At 35.5% G+C, this 18,088-nt stretch overlaps 5 protein-coding genes across 7 annotated transcripts; all 5 read right to left on the minus strand.

Moving 5' to 3' along the window:
* Positions 1-975: 975 nt before the first annotated feature.
* Positions 976-5,384, minus strand: LOC109155997 (UDP-glycosyltransferase TURAN). Its single transcript, XM_019303753.1, has 16 exons — positions 5,112-5,384; positions 4,743-4,776; positions 4,610-4,665; positions 4,360-4,500; positions 3,954-4,102; positions 3,784-3,873; positions 3,608-3,674; positions 3,466-3,529; positions 3,258-3,372; positions 2,637-2,803; positions 2,421-2,531; positions 2,279-2,340; positions 2,130-2,182; positions 1,954-2,029; positions 1,431-1,559; positions 976-1,273 (listed from the first exon to the last, which is right to left on the minus strand). Exons 1-16 carry the CDS (start codon positions 5,217-5,219, stop codon positions 1,244-1,246), a joined length of 1,452 nt encoding a protein of 483 aa, XP_019159298.1. The 5' UTR covers positions 5,220-5,384; the 3' UTR covers positions 976-1,243.
* A 2,039-nt stretch (positions 5,385-7,423) lies between these two features.
* On the minus strand, positions 7,424-11,804 carry LOC109156002 (probable glutathione S-transferase). 2 transcript variants are annotated; one of them, XR_002049954.1, is made up of 3 exons: positions 11,378-11,804; positions 10,861-11,288; positions 7,424-7,601 (listed from the first exon to the last, which is right to left on the minus strand). XR_002049954.1 is itself a non-coding variant. In XM_019303758.1 (2 exons), exons 1-2 carry the CDS (start codon positions 11,690-11,692, stop codon positions 10,944-10,946), a joined length of 660 nt encoding a protein of 219 aa, XP_019159303.1. In that variant the 5' UTR covers positions 11,693-11,804; the 3' UTR covers positions 10,634-10,943. The 2 variants fall into 2 exon arrangements, 1 of the variants encoding a protein (XP_019159303.1); XM_019303758.1 differs by lacking the exon at positions 7,424-7,601 and having other exon boundaries at positions 10,634-11,288.
* On the minus strand, positions 7,424-14,164 carry LOC109156000 (probable glutathione S-transferase). 2 transcript variants are annotated; one of them, XM_019303757.1, is made up of 3 exons: positions 14,128-14,164; positions 8,041-8,401; positions 7,424-7,970 (listed from the first exon to the last, which is right to left on the minus strand). In XM_019303757.1, the coding sequence occupies exons 2-3, from the start codon at positions 8,359-8,361 to the stop codon at positions 7,626-7,628; spliced, it is 666 nt and encodes a 221-aa protein (XP_019159302.1). In that variant the 5' UTR covers positions 8,362-8,401; positions 14,128-14,164; the 3' UTR covers positions 7,424-7,625. The 2 variants fall into 2 exon arrangements, with proteins under 2 accessions (XP_019159302.1, XP_019159301.1); XM_019303756.1 differs by lacking the exon at positions 14,128-14,164 and adding an exon at positions 8,918-9,055 and having other exon boundaries at positions 8,041-8,603.
* Positions 13,037-14,206, minus strand: LOC109155998 (probable glutathione S-transferase). Its single transcript, XM_019303754.1, has 2 exons — positions 13,771-14,206; positions 13,037-13,485 (listed from the first exon to the last, which is right to left on the minus strand). Exons 1-2 carry the CDS (start codon positions 14,191-14,193, stop codon positions 13,135-13,137), a joined length of 774 nt encoding a protein of 257 aa, XP_019159299.1. The 5' UTR covers positions 14,194-14,206; the 3' UTR covers positions 13,037-13,134.
* A 2,209-nt stretch (positions 14,207-16,415) lies between these two features.
* Positions 16,416-18,016, minus strand: LOC109155999 (probable glutathione S-transferase). Its single transcript, XM_019303755.1, has 2 exons — positions 17,556-18,016; positions 16,416-16,806 (listed from the first exon to the last, which is right to left on the minus strand). Exons 1-2 carry the CDS (start codon positions 17,880-17,882, stop codon positions 16,465-16,467), a joined length of 669 nt encoding a protein of 222 aa, XP_019159300.1. The 5' UTR covers positions 17,883-18,016; the 3' UTR covers positions 16,416-16,464.
* Positions 18,017-18,088: the final 72 nt, after the last annotated feature.

Genomic DNA, 18,088 nt, shown 5'->3' on the forward strand with positions numbered 1-18,088 from the left:
ACAGTACTATACGTCTCACACAAATTTTTGCCTTATTATAATACTTGGTTGTAAGATGTTTTATATGGAGTTTGAGTCTAGGCAAGCTCAAGCCCATTAAAATTAGAACTTGTTTGTTGCACCCAACCTGAGATTGATCTTTGATATAAAATAAATAAATTAGATTTGGTTCGCCAAGCACCTTATGCTCAGATGTCATGTAATAACATCTCTCATATGGGAGGTCATATGATCAACTCTTTGTGCTTCATTAGGTTGAGAAAAGTATGTTTGAACAAATCCTACTCTATAATAGAGTCAAAAATTTTTAGATGATGATAAATATTCAGTTGATATGTGATGATAAACATCCATCTGGCTGAGTTCAACATGTTATGAGAGATCAAAATTACATGGCGGACACCCTTGCCAAGCTAGCTGTGAGAAGACGGTGTGATTGGATTGAGTTTACAAACCCTCCGGATGAAGTCTTGAGACATCTAGAAGCAGATGTGGCGAAGAGTTGACTCACTGACGAGGGAACGAGAGCTAAGAATTAAACTAGCTGGGTTACCCCTCCCCTCCCTCTCAAAAAAAAAAAAAAAAAAAAAAAACATCCATCTGGCTCGATCATGTAGTTAGGTAGATAAAATGATTGCTGAAGTTGAGGGATGTTGTCGGATGATCGAATTCATAGCATTGTGAAAAACATGAAAATTGTACTAGGAAATTAGTTAGTTAAGAGCATCCAAGTCAAAAAAACCCAAAATGTTTTTTTGGTCAGGCTATTAGGAAAGAGAAAAGAAAAAGAAAAGGTAGGGATCGCCCACAACACACCCCCAATTCTTTTTCTTCTTCTTTTTTTTTTTTTTTACATAAAATTTATCCCATCAGCCTCTTTCTGATCAACCTCCCTTTCAGTATTTTTGAGCTCATACCAAAATGAAACAAGCTAAAGAAAGAAAGAAAAAAAATTCCAATATGTATTTATATAATAAAAAAAATTCCAATATGTATTTATATAATCACATAATAAGTTCAATTCAGAACCATCTTATAGAATTAGGAAAACTTTATCCACAGACTCCTCAGGGTATATTGCTTAGTGTGAATCAGAAGTTCAGAACCATTTTACAGAATTGGGAAAACTTGTTTCTATACTCTTCAGGGTAATATTGCTTAGTGTTAATCAGCTCATCTGAACAGGTTATGACCTTATCCCCCTTCGCCATTCATGCGAGTGAACGCGGATGATTCGAGCATATCACATTGGTCCAAGGCGCTGCGAGATGACCTGCATTGTGATGCTTACTACAGTTCAGATGTGTATACGAGAGCGATAAGCATAAGCAAGCAAATGCATTTGCTTCTTAGTGCAAATATAAAGAACAAGAAACCCAATTTTATATAATGTGTGGCAAATAGTCCCAGAGGGAGAGAATTCCACTTTCCTGGGATATTAACGGCTTGGCATTCTCTTCCCATCCCGAATCCCATTTAGCAGAAGATCTTGTTTCTAGCACCCCCTTCCTCAACGATTTCAAAATATCACATTCATCCGGGAAGCCCTTGAATAGCATCTGTGGAATACAAAAGCCCAAAACATTCTTATTGACTTCAACAGTTGCTTAAACTACGGTTCATGTAATATCGCTGCTTCCTCTGTTTTAGTCCATTTGTGAATGTTCTATATATTGAACTGCTCTTTCCACACAATAGAAGAATTTTTATTTCCCTAAATAAATCTTCTTTAATGCAGCCAATTTCTTGACAAGAAACACAATATGGTACAAATATACCAAGTGATGCTTATTGCAGTGATGGTTTTGCTCAAGAACATGTCAATGTGGCATCTTCTAAAAGTGATTAGTAACACACATTCCAATTAACAAGTGATCAAAAACAGCTCCTCCCCCGTCAAATTACCAAGTTACAGCAAATAATCATCCAGTTAGCTACCAATTGAAAACTCACCATAAGTTCGTCTGCTAGTTCTGATGATGAAGAGAATAGCAGCCCATTCTGTTCAACTTTTACAAGCTCCTTGATGCTTTTCAACATTTATAAAGAAACGATTATAAACATCACCCACAGTGAAAGAATAACCCAATGTATTCTATGAGAAAGAAGGGTGAACCTGAGTGTCATACCACGAGTAGGAAACTGCACACACAGGCAATCCACACCCAAACATATCCACAACCTAAATTTAAGATTTGAGAATGAGGTTGTGCAGCATAAAATCTCCATGTATAAACACTTCACTTAGATATGAAAATTAGGAATTTGGAATAGAAACCTTCATTGGAAGATCTAACCCTGAAGAGGAAGTATGCAGGCAAACACCAAGATCAGCTGATCCTGTACCACCAAAAAGATAAGGCTTGACATATAGACATATTTGACGTGAATACTACTGCAAATTGAATAGAAATACCTACCAAGAAGCAATGGATAGTCCTCTGCTGGAAGCCACATTGTACGAAATGCTACACGCTTGAGATTCAGTTTTCTGATCTTTTGTTCATATTTTTCTTTTTCAGGTCCTTTGCCTTCATTCATTTCAAAGAGGCCAAAGTTTGTCAGGCTTAAAATATTGTATAATGGCATAACCAGTCAATGAAAAAAGCCTATGTTTGCACACAAGTTGTGGTTACCCGTAATTATGAATAACAACCTTGGGTACAAAAATTGCTTCTCATTCCTAATTTCCTCCCAAATAAGTTCCTCTCCACTTGAGTCATCCTCATTCAGAATAGCAGCAACCCGCCTATCATACATGACAGCTGCTTCTAAGAGGATACCAAAATCCTCATCTGGGGTCCTGAGCACAAGCACTAGTCCATAAGGTAGCTATAATTGAAATCTGATAAGTCTCATTAATGAATTCATTCACTGACTACACTTCTATGGAATAAGTTTTCCACTATTAAAACAGAAATATGAAATCATGGTTCAAATTAGATTGAGAACAAATTTCAAACTATGCTTCTAACTTTTCAGAAAGTTGGCTTTTGCACTTTATCTCTCTGTTGAGTATTATATCACTGAGGTAATATTGCTACCAGTGTCGGTATCACAAGTTTCAGTATTTCACTAAAGAGTATCATGTTCCTGGTTCTAAAAAGCATAGTCAAATAATAAAGAATATACTCCGTAGTTTAAAGTTATTTTCAGTGGTGATCAAGGACTCCAGTAAATATTTGAAGATAGAAAGAAAAACATCACAAAGCTGCAAACCATTACAAGATGGAAAATTGATTTTAAAAAGGCCTAACCAGCTAGTACTGCTAACAACAAGCGCTGGTCTGTTTTGCTTCAAGTATATATCCTTTTCAGCCTGAGTTGTAAAAGGAGTTAGATTGGAATCAACACTGTCTGTTCCCAATATTCCTGCAGATATTGTGAATTGGTACTCAATCTTCAGTAGGAAAACAAAAAGAAAAAGAACATTACCAGACCAAATATAGAAATAAACTACATTACCATAGCTTAGACAATCTTGGCGGCTGTAGGGCTGGCTCAGGCTTTTTCCAATCCTACAAAACAACTATAGCCCACAAAAGAGTGACAATTTTCAAGCCAACACATTATTGAAGGTAATTTTCACATGGAATATTTGAGTCACCTTATGTTTCTCCTCAAGGGATGCTGGTTGAAAGAATTCAGGAGGCTGATCATATAGAACAGTGGCACTAAGTTTTTTGAAAACCATAGAGGATAAAGAATCTTGCATTAACACAATAGCCAACAAACATGAATAATCAGCATTAAATACAGATAAATTTGAATTCCTATCCTTACTTTATACCCCAGTTTTGAGCCAATTCATGTTGCATTGCCTTCGTCACACACAAGGACCCATCTGCCATCCTCCCAAAATGCTTTTCAATCCTAGGCACAAATTAAAGATTTATATAACTTTGATACATAAAAATAAAGGGAAGATTATATATGAAAGAAGACTTAGCTACCAATGATAAAGAGTGACAAATCGGCTATTCCTGCCAAGAGACAGTGCAAGGAGTGTGTATCCAAAATTATGCCAATCTATAATGAATGCAGAACGTCTAATCCAGCTTGCCCATTTTACAGCAACCAATGTAGGAACAGAGGGTGGGTTCTGTAGAAGTTGAAACAGTGAGATTAAACTAAAGATTATATATCAAAGTATTAAAGAGCTATGTGATAATTATTAAACAATTGAAAATGAAAAACAACAGAAGAGAGACCTCACTGAAATCATGTTCCATAGAATAGAAAGTATTCAATATCTTTTAGGAATTGAATTGTTTGAATGTCAGACTGATGGCAGAAAATCAACAGAATTGAACAACTGGAATAGATTTGGCTGCTGTAAAGTACATTCTCATAACTCACCTGCACTATGAATACATCAGGAGCAGGAATTTTGACACAAAGATACCAGAAAAGCATCAGAAACTGAACCAATGGCTTGAGCATAAGCATAAAAGGACGAAGTATCTTGGGTAAAGTTTGAGGGATTGATGGCCATTGTGTCTGCATGATTCAAATAATAAATAATAATCAGAAGGAAAATACAACATGTCAGTAGTGAGTTTTAATTATCTTAAATAAATATCCCGGTAAGAGCATCCTACAGTAATACCATTCTATGAATGTGAATAGACGGATGCTCTAAAACAGCAGAATGGGGTTCAGAACCTGCTCAAAATTTCGACAACTTGGATTAGAAGATATGGAATCACAAATAACCTGAGAATCCGTTACAAATTACAAACCTCCATATGCCACAATATCCACTTCCAGATGAGCCTGCAAGCAAAACCAGCAGCACAAGAGTATATAAATTATTCAGAGGGTCAAATCTTCAAAGCAAACATGGAGAGCTGACGTTTATATAGCTAAACATAAGGTCGAATTACTGATAAGCATCTCCATTGATCATTATTAATCTTAAATGTTACGGTGTATAACATAATTTATGATAAAAAATGCAATTCAGTTCAGTTAACTCCTCTCTCCTCCCTCATTTCTAAATCTATGGAATCCTACAGCCATATCAACCTCATCACATGAATCAATTCTCCTCGGAAACAGAGTTAAGCTGAAATTTAGTAACGCATGTATATTTATGTCTGTGTATGAACCTGGCGAGCGAGAGAAAGAGCGTGATATTGCATCCGGGGACTGCGGCCGATATCACCGAGAACCACAACTGCCGCCCTACCTCTCCGCCTCGTCTTCGTCTGATTCATTGGATTTTTTTCAACTTTTTGAGCAGAAATTCGATCACTATCCACTGTGATTTTGATCTCTGGTGTTTTTCGCGATTCTCGGAGATCGGATTTGCTGGGAAGCTAACTAGATCTTTTATCTTATTCCGTACTATTTTCTTGCGTAAACTTCGGTTTATTTTACACCTTATTTTCTTGCGTAAATTTCATGGTTGCAGTAGGCGCTGGGCGCTAGTCGGGCGCCCGGGCAACGCCTAGCGCCTAAGCGGCCTAGTCGGCGGCGCCTAGGCGGAATCTAGGCGGCGCTAGGGGGTCGCGAAAAAAACAGTAGCAGACTTGCAATTTGATAATTTTAATGAGGCTGTTTTCAACATTTAATCAAATAACACATCCAAATAAATGACATAATGACAATTCATAAGTCATAACATCAAAAGAATATTAACAAAAAAAAAAAAACTCAAATGAAATACCCAAATACTTCAATCATCCAAAGATTGAAAGTATCAAACTAGTCTACGCGTGTATATATGTCATATTATATGTATATGTCATATAAATGGAAAATATTAGCAAGGTCAAGTCGGTCGGGTTAACTCCACTAACTCGACAAAAATTGACGAGTTAACTCGGCGTAATCGAACGAGTTAGGCGCTAGGCGGCTGAATTAGGCGCTAGGTGGGCGCCTAGGCGGCCGGTCTCCTAGGACGGAAATCGCCACGGTCTATGGGTGCCTAGTGCCTAGGCGCCGATTACTCGGTGCCTAGGCGGGATTTTTACAACCCTGCTAAATTTACTAAATATGTAAATTCATAACTTTTTTTTATACTTACTCTAAAATGAAAAAAAGATGCATTATTTACTTGTATGATTAAATGAAAAATATAAATATGTTTAAGTAAAATAGTTTTTTTATTTAATATTAAAATATTAAAAATTCCCTGAAATTTAAGAATAAGTCTTGTGTAATAAGGAGTATATTTTAATAAAAATGTAATGTTATTTATAAGTGTATAAAAAATATTATACATTTTATGTGAGATCGTCATATAAAATACTCACTCAAAATTAAATGGAATTTGAGTTTAGTGTGTTGAGTTAAAACTTAAAAGTGAACATGAATTCTTATTAATATTTGGAGTTTTTTTTAAGATCTTATTTCAATACTAGTATTTTCTTATGCGCGATGTGCAAAAAATATGTGCCCAATATTATTATTTTATGTTTAGATTTTTGATATTTAAATTATTATAAATAATAATAATAATAATAATAATAATGTAAACATTTTTATACATTTGATATTTATATTGTAGGAAATAACTCCAAATTATAATGTATATATATTATTATTATTATTGAAGAATATAAGAAAATATATGGTGGATGCATGTGCATGGTAACAATGGTGGAAAAGATAACGGAAGTTATAATGGTAGGGGTATGTTTGTCCAAAATATTACAAAGTACAACATTTATAGCATAATGTATAAAAAAACTTAACGAAAAAAATAGACATAAATAAAGGGTATAACCTTCATTCACACTTATTATGTTTTTAGATATTGTTGAAGTTTTTTTTTTTTTTTTTAGAAATGGGCACATTTTGTTTTGTTACAAGTCACACGTACAAAGATCATATTAAATAAGAAAAATAACCATAATAATGCAAATTTGACTCTATTGTGCAAATATACTTGAATTTCTTTTTGTTTGTGACGTACAAAGATCATATTAAATAAGAAAAATAACCATAATAATGCAAATTTGGCACTATTGTGCAAATATATTTGAATTTCTTTTTGTTTGTTGATTTTTAAATATTTTAACGACTCAACTCAAGTGATCGACTACCGGACCTAAAGTTAACATTTTTAGTGGCAGGGTGAAAATTCAACTAACATCAACATTTTGGAGCTAGGTTTCCCAAGCTAGAGTTTGAGTCTACGAAAGTGTAGAGATGAATCCCTTCTGCGCAGAGTTAACCACAGGAATTGACTAAGAAACTATATGGTCAACTCGTGATTTACCTCGTTCAATCATTTTTGTACAAAGATTTTGAGGACTTATAATTAATATGACGTAAGTTAATGTTTCTCTTTTTCACGATTAAAATTTTAGTTAGACTAATAGTTTTGCTTAAAGAGAGAAAATATTTCCAAGGCTAAGCCAAGTAGCCAAAATAAAGACCCTTCTTCTCAATAAACAAGAGATAGCATTATTGCACAAACACCAACATAATTGGCTTATTGTCATACATTAATCCAACATGACATCTACTCACAGGACACACTCAAGTGTCACTGCTACACAGACACAGACCATAGATTACTACCACATTTGATAACATAAAACTCCACAACATGAAAACCAAAAAACACACAAACAAAGTTCAACCAAGTAGTGTTATTGAATGGAAGGAAGCCCTTAAGCAAAACCCAGTTTCTCCCTGAAGACATGGGTAAACTCCAAGATCTTGTGAGAATCAGGGAGAGTCTTGGAGACACTCTCCTTCTCCATGCACCTCTTAGCCCAAGCAACCAGCTTAGGGCACTCAGCCTCTAGACTGAAATGACCAAAGCTCTCCCAGGTATAGAACCAGCAGCAATATCCTACGAGGGAAACGTCAACAAACCCAAAGCTCTCGCCCCCAAAGTATGGCTTGTCTCCAAGCGCTCCCTCCAGCACCTTTAAGGTGCCTATCAACTCCTTAACGCCTGCCTCCAGTTCTTCTCCCTTTGTTGTCCATGTTTTCCGGCCAAGATCATACAGCTGCAATCAAAGCACAAATTTTTATTCGAACCCAATCTAAGAAAACTCTTGGTAAGATTAACAATATTACCTTCTTGTCGATGTAATCAGCCCAGAACTTAGCCTGGGATTTCTCATAAGGATCAGAGGGGAGCAATGGGGCCTTGTCCTTCCACACCTCATCAATATACTCCACTGCGATCGTAGATTCACAGACTGGCTTCCCATTGTGGACGAGAACTGGGATTTTCTTGTGAACCGGGTTCATCTTCAGAAGCAGCTCACTTTTCATGTTGTTCAACAAGTCCTCTTCTCTGTACTCATACTTCACCTCCTTCTCAGCCAGAGCAACTCTTATCCTCATTCCAAACATGCTAGGCCAGAAATCCAACAATATCACTTCATCACCCATTTTCCCAACCCAAAAAAAGGGAGCTTTTTTTCTTTTCTGGCTAGAAGTAGAAGGCCAGTAGAAGTAAACCTACAATTCTACAATGGCTGTGATGAGAGCCTTGCATGCTAGCTTATTATAATCTTGAAAATCTGGGGACTGGGGTCCTTTAACCAGAACCATGTGGTGGTGTTTTCAAGCAAATTTGTTGCGTTTTAATGATTGGGAGGGCGAGGGTCCCCACGCCTGTAATCCTGCCTGTCCTGTATGAAAAGAAATATCAGAGGTGTTCGATGAAAATCTGTATGCATCTATAAATCAGACAAATTTCATTATCATACAAAAGTTTATAGTTACTATTTCGGGACTGGAGTCCTTTCTAGAGAACCGTGTGATGGTGTTTCAAGTAACTTTTGCGTATTTATTGGGATGGTCCCCCAGCCAGTAATCTTGTATGGAAAGAAATCTAAGTAAAATGCATAAAGATTTATTAACACGTAAATAAAGCCAAAGCCGCTCAAATATGATCAGTTCTTCAGTCAGGGAATATAAGGTTTCAGAGGCTGGAGCAGCTTACAGAATTCTTGAAAAGGCGTTCTTGTTCTCAGCCAGCGTCCATTGGTCCTCTGCACTAGATTCATAGTAGTCAAACACCATCTTCGGCAGCTTCTTCTTGGCAATAGCCTCATACTCCATGACATTAGTTATTTCCTCCATTGCTGCTCTTGTTCTTATCTTTTCCCTTAAAAAATCTGGACGTTTAATAAAAATATCGATAAATTAGACAAAGCTGATATCCACCGGTATTATCATCCTACAGTCCATTAAGCTTAATCTCTGAACTCATGAAACTACTAACAGACCCTTAATAAAGTAACATGTTGCAGTTATGATGGAGAAACCATTAGTCACAGGTTCACGAAATGATAAATGATGAAACAGGACTATTTAGAAATTCATGATTGATTATCCAACTAAAGGACCACATACAAGTATAAAGGAGAATGTTAGAATCCTTAGAGTGAGTGAGAAACTAACATGGCAGTGAATCAGAAGCAAAAATCTTAAATAAAACCATGTAAAACCATGAAATTCAACTATCAAGACAGAAATAAAACAGCACATATGTTTAAAAGATTCTTGAACATGTAAACTTGCTACTTTGATGCTTGCATATACTAAAATCAATTATTCGTCGACTGTATGTGATTGATATAAAGAAAGATGAGCATGAGCATAGAATTAGTGAGGTGAGGCCAAGAGGGGCGGAGGATAGTGCATTAGTGCATTCGGGTTGAAGCCAGTGAATGACAACTAGACGATGAAGGGAAAGGAAGAAGGATTGAAACAAGGAGTGTTTGGGGTGGGGGTGGGGTGGGGGGTGGGGGGTTGTGGAGAAGATTGTAAACCACATCCAATTAGAAGGGGCAACTGGCTGATTCCCTACCATGCACCTTTGATGCTTTACAGTTTCTCTTCACTATGATACCAATATTATTTTCCAAAAACACTAGCAATCTATCTTGACTTTCTTGAATATGTTCAAAAACAGTACTATTTAAATATCATTACTCATTAGCCTTTGAAAGCTCTTCCCCTCCATTAGATATGCCTTTATTATTATATGGATAAGGGTCACATGAAGATTGTATTCTTCTGGGCATGATTGCCACTTCTATGCCATTGGGCATCCAAACACAGATATTGACAAGGGTAGCATATATACATGTGAAAAAAGGGCCAACAGTCAAGCAGTTTGTTAACTTCAACTTCAACCAATAATCAGAAAGTTGGTTAGGGAGTTGAACAGGCCATGTCATATGATTAAACCTTGTAGACTTTTTTAGTTTTGTACGCTTAGCTGAGCTCAACAAATTCCCCTTTAAAATTCAAAAGAGAAAGCTCAAGGGTCGACCACCAGATCTAAAGTCAACACACCTCTAGTTAAAATTCAAAAGAGAAAGCTCAAGGGTCGACCACCAGATCTAAAGTCAACACACCTCTAGTGGCAGGGTGAGAATTCAACTCCCACCAACATCTTGGAGCTAGGCTCCCCAAGCTATAGTTTGAGCCCACAAAAGTGTAGAGATGGATCCCTTGTGGGCAGAGTTAACGACAGGAATTGACTAAGAGACTATGTGGTCAACTCGTGATTTACCAACTTCAACAACTCTTGGACAAAGGTTCTGAGGACTTATAATTAATCTGGCATAAGTTGGAAACATAATGTATAAAAAAAAAAAAAGAAAAAAAAAGATGAAGATGTTTCACTTTTCCACCATTAAAATACTAGTTAGACTAATAGTTTTGCTTAAAATTTAGAGAGAAAATATTTCCAAGTAGCCAAAACAAAGACCCTTCTCAATAAACAGGAGATGGCATTGCACAAACACCAACATAATTGGCTTATTGTCATACATTAATCCAACATGACATCTAGTCACAGGACACACTCAAGTGTCTCTGCTACACACAGACCATAGATTACTACCACATTTGATAACATGAAAACCTACAAAACACAAATAAAGTTCAACCTTGGATTGAATTGGCAGATTGGCACCCCAAGGAACCAAGTAGTGTTATTGAATGTAAGAAAGCCCTTAAGCAATACCCAGCTTCTCCCTCAACATCTGGGCAAACTCCAAGACCTTGTGAGAATCAGGGAGAGACTTGGAGACACTCTCCTTCTCCATGCACCTCTTAGCCCAAGCAATCAGCTTGGGGCACTCTGCCTCTACACTGAAATGGCCAAAGCTCTCCCAGGTAGAGAACCAGCTGTAGAATCCTATGAGGGAAACATCAACAAACCCAAAGCTCTCACCCCCAAAGTATGGCTTGTCTCCAAGGGCTCCCTCCAGCACCTTTAAACATCCTATCAACTCCTTAACAACTGCCTCCAGTTCTTCTCCCTTTGTTGTCCATGTTTTCCGGCTAATTTCATACAGCTGCAATCAAAGAACAAATTTTTATTTGAACCCAATCTAAGAAAAGTGTTGGCAAGATTAACAATGTCAGGTATTTCAGGGATTATTACCTTCTTGTCGATGTAATCAGCCCAGAACTTAGCCTGGGATTTCTCGTAAGGATCAGAGGGGAGCAATGGCGCCTTGTCCTTCCACACCCCATCAATATACTCCACTGCGAGGGTAGATTCACAGACTGGCTTCCCATTGTGGATGAGAACTGGGATTTTCTTGTGAACCGGGTTCATCTTCAGAAGCAGCTCACTCTTGTTCCTCAGATCCTCTTCTCTGTACTCATACTTCACCTCCTTCTCAGCCAGAGCAATTCTTAGCCTCATCCCAAACATGCTAGGCCAGAAATCCAACAATATCACTTCATCACCCATTTTCCCAACCCAAAAAAAGGGAGCTTTTTTCCTTTTTTTTCTTTTCTGGGGTGTAAAAGAAGCTCAAAACAGTGGCTATAAGTAGAAGGCCTGTAGAAGTAAAAGGTTCTACCAGAATCTGTGAGAGCCTCGCTAGCTGATAATCTTAAAAATATGCGGCGGTGTTTTCAGTAACGTTGTTGCGTATTGATTGGGAGGCGAGGGTCCCCACGTCATGGAAAGAAATATCACACATAAAACGAGAGAGATAGATGAAGTATAAATCTATATCGAACGCCCATCTATATGAAATCGTTTCACATAATACGTTTTCATGATGTATAAATTCCCTACTCCACTAATACCTTTTAGTAATATTATATTACTTTTTGATTATTAAGAAACGGATTTAAATGACTAGGAGAATATCTAGTATTTTTTTTTTTTTTAATATCTCGTATGTATTTAAGTTAAAAAGAAAATGACAATTTTTATCATTAAATTATATCAAAATAATAATTTTTTGACTTTTCGTCCTCTATATATATATATATATATATATATATATATATATATATATATATATATATATATATATATTAATGTTACTAGCTCTATTACAATGTAATATCTTTAGGCTCAAACTCACAATCTTCTAAATGAAAGTTCAATCCGGATACCAGACCACATAATCCATATTTAATTGCTTGCAAAGTAACATTTTTATCTCTCAATTGTTGTGAAGTGATTTTTTTATGTTTAAGTGTGGTTTAAAAGTCACTTGATAGATAATTGATTGATAAAAGTTATTTTAAATAATAATTAAATAATAAAAAATGATTATAATATTATTAATAGACAAAAGTAGTACGGAGTATTTTTCTATAATTTTAAAACCAAAAAAAAAAAAAAAAAAAAAAAAAAAAAAAACCACTTCCCCTAACAATTATATTATCTTTAATATTTGTGGCTTTGTGCCCCCCCCCCCCCACCCCCACCCCCACCCCCACCCAAAAAATAAAAGAGATTAAGTTATTGCTTCCGTCATATTTCTAAACTATTATATATAACGGAAAAAAAATTGTAGGGCAAGAAAAATATTTATGTTGTACTTCAAACTCATTATCAAATAGAATTGTATATATATATATATATATATATATATATATATATATATATATATATATTAGTGCAAACTCACGTCTCAAATCAATATAGGACAAGGACTTCTTCCAAGACTTTCTATATTTATTTTTCAACTCAAATACGTTTACATTGACTCAACTTAAATTGGGAATAGACTCCACATATATATTTACCACAAAAACTATATATATTACTATACTTAATCACATAAAACTCCACAATTTTAAAACATACCCAACCAATATAAACCTTCGAAAAGTCTAATAAGGCAGTTGATCAACCAAGTACATAACTCTATTTATAATTGAAGTAAATATTTATTCAATTCCCATCGTATTCCTTGTAGACTTGACAAACTCATAAATCTTGTTAGGATCAGGAAGAGACTTAGACACACTTTCCTTCTCCATGCACCTCTTAGCCCAAGCAATCAACTTAGGGCACTCTTCCTTTAAGTTGAAACAACCAAAGGTCTCATAGGTATAAAACCAACTATTATATCCAATGAGAGCAATATCAACAAACCCAAAGCTCTCACCCCCAAAGTATGGCTTGTTTCCAAGTGCTCCCTCCAACACCTTCAAACATTCTACCAGCTTCTTGCTTGTTGCCTCATGTTCATGCTCTTCTCCCTTTGTTGCCCATAGTTTATAACCCAACCAATTTATCTGCAATTCAAAGCTCAATGATTTAGTAGGCAGTTTTTGGAGAAGAGATCAATGTTTAAATTTCGGGGGCGGTATTGTGAAAATTATGTCTAAAGTGGACAGATCTCTTATAACGCAAGGCCATTTGATCTTGTCTGAGCTATTGAATCACCGTGATTTACATCTTACCAAATGCTCTGTCGAGCGGTCAGGTTGTGGGCCCTTGGGGTCGGGGATTGAGTATTTATATAAAGAAAGATACAATAATATCTCTAATACTTAGTATTTATGTAATTTGGGGCTTACCTTCTGCTGGTCAATGTAGTCAGCCCAGAACTTGGCCTGGGATTTCTCATAAGGATCAGAGGGGAGCAATGGCGCCTTATCCTTCCACACCTCATCAATATACTCCACTGCGATCGTAGATTCACAGACTGGTTTCCCTTTGTGGATGAGAACTGGGATTTGCTTGTAAACCGGGTTCATCTTCAAAAGCAACTCACTCTTGTTCCTCAGATCTTCTTCTCTGTACTCATACTTCACCTCCTTCTCAGCCAAAGCAACTCTTAGCCTCATCCCAAACATGCTAGGCCAGAAATCCAACAATATCACTTCATCACCCATTTTCCCAACCAAAAAATGAGCTTTTTTTTTCCTTTCTGGGTGTAAAAGAAGCTCAAAAACAGTGGGTCTAGAAGTTGCAGGCCGGTAGAAGTAAAGCTCAATCATTATATCCTACACCACGGCGCACATAGCACTGTGCGCCACGCGCCTCCCAAAACGACGTCGTTTTGGGATAGTATTGGGAGGCGCGGTAGGAAGTTGCTGAGATTATGTGTATTTGTTCACAACGTTATGTGTATTTGTTCACAACGTTATGTGTATTGGTTCATACAGTTATGTGTATTTTTTATACAATTATGTACATTCTTTTTATACAATTATGTACATCCGAATCAGAAAATTTGTGTGTATTATGTTAAGAGTTGATGTGTATTATGTTAAAAGTTTATGTTTATTATATATTATGTTAGATTATGTGTATTATCTTTTTAAAATAGTATGTATATTTTGTTATATAATTATGTACATTCATGTATGACATTATGTGTATTCTAGTATAACATTATGTACATTCTTGAACAGCGGTTTTTTTTTTAAAGAAAAAACTACTGCCATTCTCTGGGGCGGAAAATTTCAAAAAAAAAAAATAATTAAAACGGCATCGTTTTGCATCTGAGCGCATAGTGCAACGCGCGCCGTGGTGTAGGATATAAATTGACAGTAAAGCTACAAGGAGGAAATGACCCAGAAATTTCTACTCGAACCTACTGATTTGAAAATATCAAATATATTATCATGATATTTCAATTCCTTACTCCACTAATACTTTTTAGTAAGATTATATTACTGTTTAGTTGTCAATAAACGGATTTAAATGACTGATAAAATATTTTTTATGTATTAAAAGTTTAGAAAAAGTGACAATTTTCATCATCAAATTATATAAAAATAATACGTTGTCAATTTTTAGTTGCATAGTGACATTTTCTATATTTAAGTGTGTTACAATTGAGTTTAAAAATTCGTTTTGTAGATGAATGATTGACAAAGAAAATTATTTGTCAAATAATTAAATAATAAAAATAACAATAATATTATTAATAGACAAAAAAGTACTACTTTTCTATAATTTTAAAACAACAAACATCATTTTCCCTAACAATTATATTACCTCAATATTTTTGCCAATAATTGAAGATTGAGTCATTGCTTCCGTCATCTTTCCTCCATTGTACATTTGTACATTAGTAAGTGAGTCATTTAAAATTCTTTTTAAAAATATACATGTGTATTAAATTAAATAAGTAAATATCAAAAGTAGCATCATTCTGGCAAAATTCTTGGTCCAAAACTCCAAATACGTAGGGGGCCATTACGGACGACGAAAGGGGAAAGTCACCTAAAATTATTATTGTAAATACATAAATTTATTATTATTTGTGTTATTTTAGTATATTTTGAATCTCGTTAAATTGTCTTCTAGACTCCTCTGAGGAAGTAAAAAATTGAGTTAATTAGCCTTTTTTTTTTTTTTTTTAATGTTACTAGCCCTATTACATTGTAATATACTAGTATGTGTTCATATGCTTTCTCAACTTACTGAAATACAAAAAACCAATAATGTCTCCATTGAGGCTTGAACTTGTAACCTTTCAAATAAAAATCCAACTCGGGTACCATTAGACCACATAGTCTTGGTCAATACCAAATTATACACTTTTACATACAATAAGTCAAATCTAAACGAAATTGAACCCTTACCTATTCACTGAAAGCAAGTTTTAAGTGAGACTTTTCATTTATTAGACCTGATAAATATAAATTAATTTGGCTTAGCTTATATAGTCTTGATGAGTAGTGCAAATGGAGGAACAAGACAAGACATTTTACGTGACAACTAGGAAAAGGAGAAAACCACAAGCCTTTTTAAAACTAGGTTAGGCCGAAATCCACAAATATGGTTGAATAGTACATATTCTAACATATTATATTTAGTACTAGTGAAATTCAAATTAAATACAAGGGACAGAGTGATGAGATCGGGAAGTTAACTGAGGATCTAACCATATAAGGTCGGGAAGCTATGGTTGGAGTGGTGTATGTTGGGAGAAGCAACCTCTCACACTAGGCAAAGTGCTCTATTTATAGGGTGGCAATGAGACATAATGATGATAAATACTAACATAGCTGACGTGGTATTCCTTGTTTGGACACTCAAATCGGTCATGACACATGAAAGTTGTTGAGGTGACGACGGAGTTGTCGGGAAGTAAATATTTATTCAATTCTCATCATCTTCCACAAAGACTTGACCACTCAAAACTCTAGAACTTCAGCATACAAAATAAATCTTTGACAAATCCAATAAAACAGACGATGAACCAAGTACACAAACTAATATATTATTGAATTTTTGTGCCCCATTACAATAAGTAATTATTCAATTCCATTCATTTTCCTCAAAGACTTGACAAACTCATAGATCTTGTTAGAATCAGGGAGAGACTTGGACACACTTTCCTTCTCCATGCACCTCTTAGCCCAAGCAATCAACTTAGGGCACTCTTCCTTTAAGTTGAAACAACCAAAGGTCTCATAGGTATAAAACCAACTATTATATCCAATGAGAGCAATATCAACAAACCCAAAGCTCTCACCCCCAAAGTATGGCTTGTTTCCAAGTGCTCCCTCCAACACCTTCAAACATTCTATCAACTTCTTGCTTGCTTCTTCTTCTCCTCCCTTTGTTGCCCATATTTTATAACCCAAATCATTTATCTGCAATCAAAAGTACAATATTTACTGGCTCTTGAGACTCCACAACACTCAACTTAATTGGGAACCAAGTTTTACTGCAACAACTCTCATATTCGATCTACTCCTTAATGCGACAATCATTGACAAGCGATCTTCATAAGGTGAGTTTCAAAAAAAAAATAGTCTATATCAAAAGTTTAGGTGAGAGAGCAAACTTTGAAAGTCTAGGTAATTTTTTTTTTTTTTAGAACCATAGTTTCATAAAAAAATTAAAAAAAATAAAAGTTAGAAGATTAGAGATGACCAAACACTCAGAACTTAGAAAGAATTCTTTGTAATTTGGCTTTTGATGCATGGAAATTTACTTCATACCATATTAGTACTTAAAAGTGTTTTTGCCACTTTATTAGCCTACAACACTGAAAATTGTGGTACAGCCACTTTTTTTTTTCCACTTTAATATGAGAAATTTAGTAAAATTTTACAAGATTTTTATCACATAACTTGTGATTGATTAAAATTTGAAGATAAAATTCACATTTTCTACCAAATCATGTCGCGTGAATAAACATTTTTCCCATCAACTTTGGTCACAAAAATTTGATGGGATTTTACTAGATTCCTCATCGCAAGGACCAAACATGACAGTTCACCAAAAATAAAAGTTTTCGTAATCATGTACCAATAGTGGAAATAACTTCAAACTAGTGAGACCAAAAGCGACAACAACTCTAAAACTCAATTATTTATGTAACTTGAGGCTTAATTACCTTTTGGTCAATATAATCAGCCCAGAATTTAGCCTGGGATTTCTCATAAGGATCAGAGGGGAGAAACTGGGCACTCTCCATCTTCCACACCTCATCAATATACTCTACTGCAATTCTAGACTCACAAACTGGTCTTCCATTGTGAATCAGAACTGGGATTTTCTTGTGAACCGGGTTCATCTTCAGAAGCAACTCACTTTTCATGTTATTCAACAGGTCCTCTTCTCTGTACTCATACTTCACCCCCTTCTCAGCCAGAGCAATTCTAAGCCTCATCCCAAACATGCTAGGCCAGAAGTCCAACAATACCACATCTTCATCTGCCATTTCCCAGAAACCAGTTTTTTTCCCTGTTTTTCGGCTAAGAAAAAGAAGAAGAAGAAGAAGAATGATTGTAGTAAAGCAGTGGAAACATTGGAAATCTGGGTTGCTGTATATAGAGCTCTGCAGCCTGCAGATTCTGAAGACAGGTTGTAATCTACAAAAAGTTCAAAACTACACTGCATTGGTTTAATCTCCATTGCTTTTGTCAT

This window comes from Ipomoea nil, unplaced genomic scaffold (assembly GCF_001879475.1).
Source record: "Ipomoea nil cultivar Tokyo-kokei standard unplaced genomic scaffold, Asagao_1.1 scaffold2704, whole genome shotgun sequence".
Lineage (NCBI taxonomy): Eukaryota > Viridiplantae > Streptophyta > Magnoliopsida > Solanales > Convolvulaceae > Ipomoea > Ipomoea nil.

Bases quoted from the DNA above. Each gene is read 5' to 3' on its own strand.
- LOC109155998 (XM_019303754.1), bottom strand. From the start codon at position 14,193: ATGATTGAGCTTTACTTCTACCGGCCTGCAACTTCTAGACCCACTGTT. The intron at 13,486-13,770 runs GTAAGCCCCAAA...TTTGAATTGCAG, and splicing joins ACTACATTGACCAGCAGAAG to ATAAATTGGTTGGGTTATAA.
- LOC109156002 (XM_019303758.1), bottom strand. From the start codon at position 11,692: ATGGGTGATGAAGTGATATTGTTGGATTTCTGGCCTAGCATGTTTGGG. The intron at 11,289-11,377 runs GTAATAATCCCT...CTTTGATTGCAG, and splicing joins CTGATTACATCGACAAGAAG to CTGTATGAAATTAGCCGGAA.
- LOC109155997 (XM_019303753.1), bottom strand. From the start codon at position 5,219: ATGAATCAGACGAAGACGAGGCGGAGAGGTAGGGCGGCAGTTGTGGTT. The intron at 4,666-4,742 runs GTTTGTAATTTG...AATTTTGAGCAG, and splicing joins GGATATTGTGGCATATGGAG to GTTCTGAACCCCATTCTGCT. The intron at 3,530-3,607 runs GTGACTCAAATA...TGTGGGCTATAG, and splicing joins CCCTTGAGGAGAAACATAAG to TTGTTTTGTAGGATTGGAAA.
- LOC109156000 (XM_019303757.1), bottom strand. From the start codon at position 8,361: ATGGGTGATGAAGTGATATTGTTGGATTTCTGGCCTAGCATGTTTGGA. The intron at 7,971-8,040 runs GTAATATTGTTA...CTTTGATTGCAG, and splicing joins CTGATTACATCGACAAGAAG to CTGTATGATCTTGGCCGGAA.
- LOC109155999 (XM_019303755.1), bottom strand. From the start codon at position 17,882: ATGGCAGATGAAGATGTGGTATTGTTGGACTTCTGGCCTAGCATGTTT. The intron at 16,807-17,555 runs GTAATTAAGCCT...TTTTGATTGCAG, and splicing joins CTGATTATATTGACCAAAAG to ATAAATGATTTGGGTTATAA.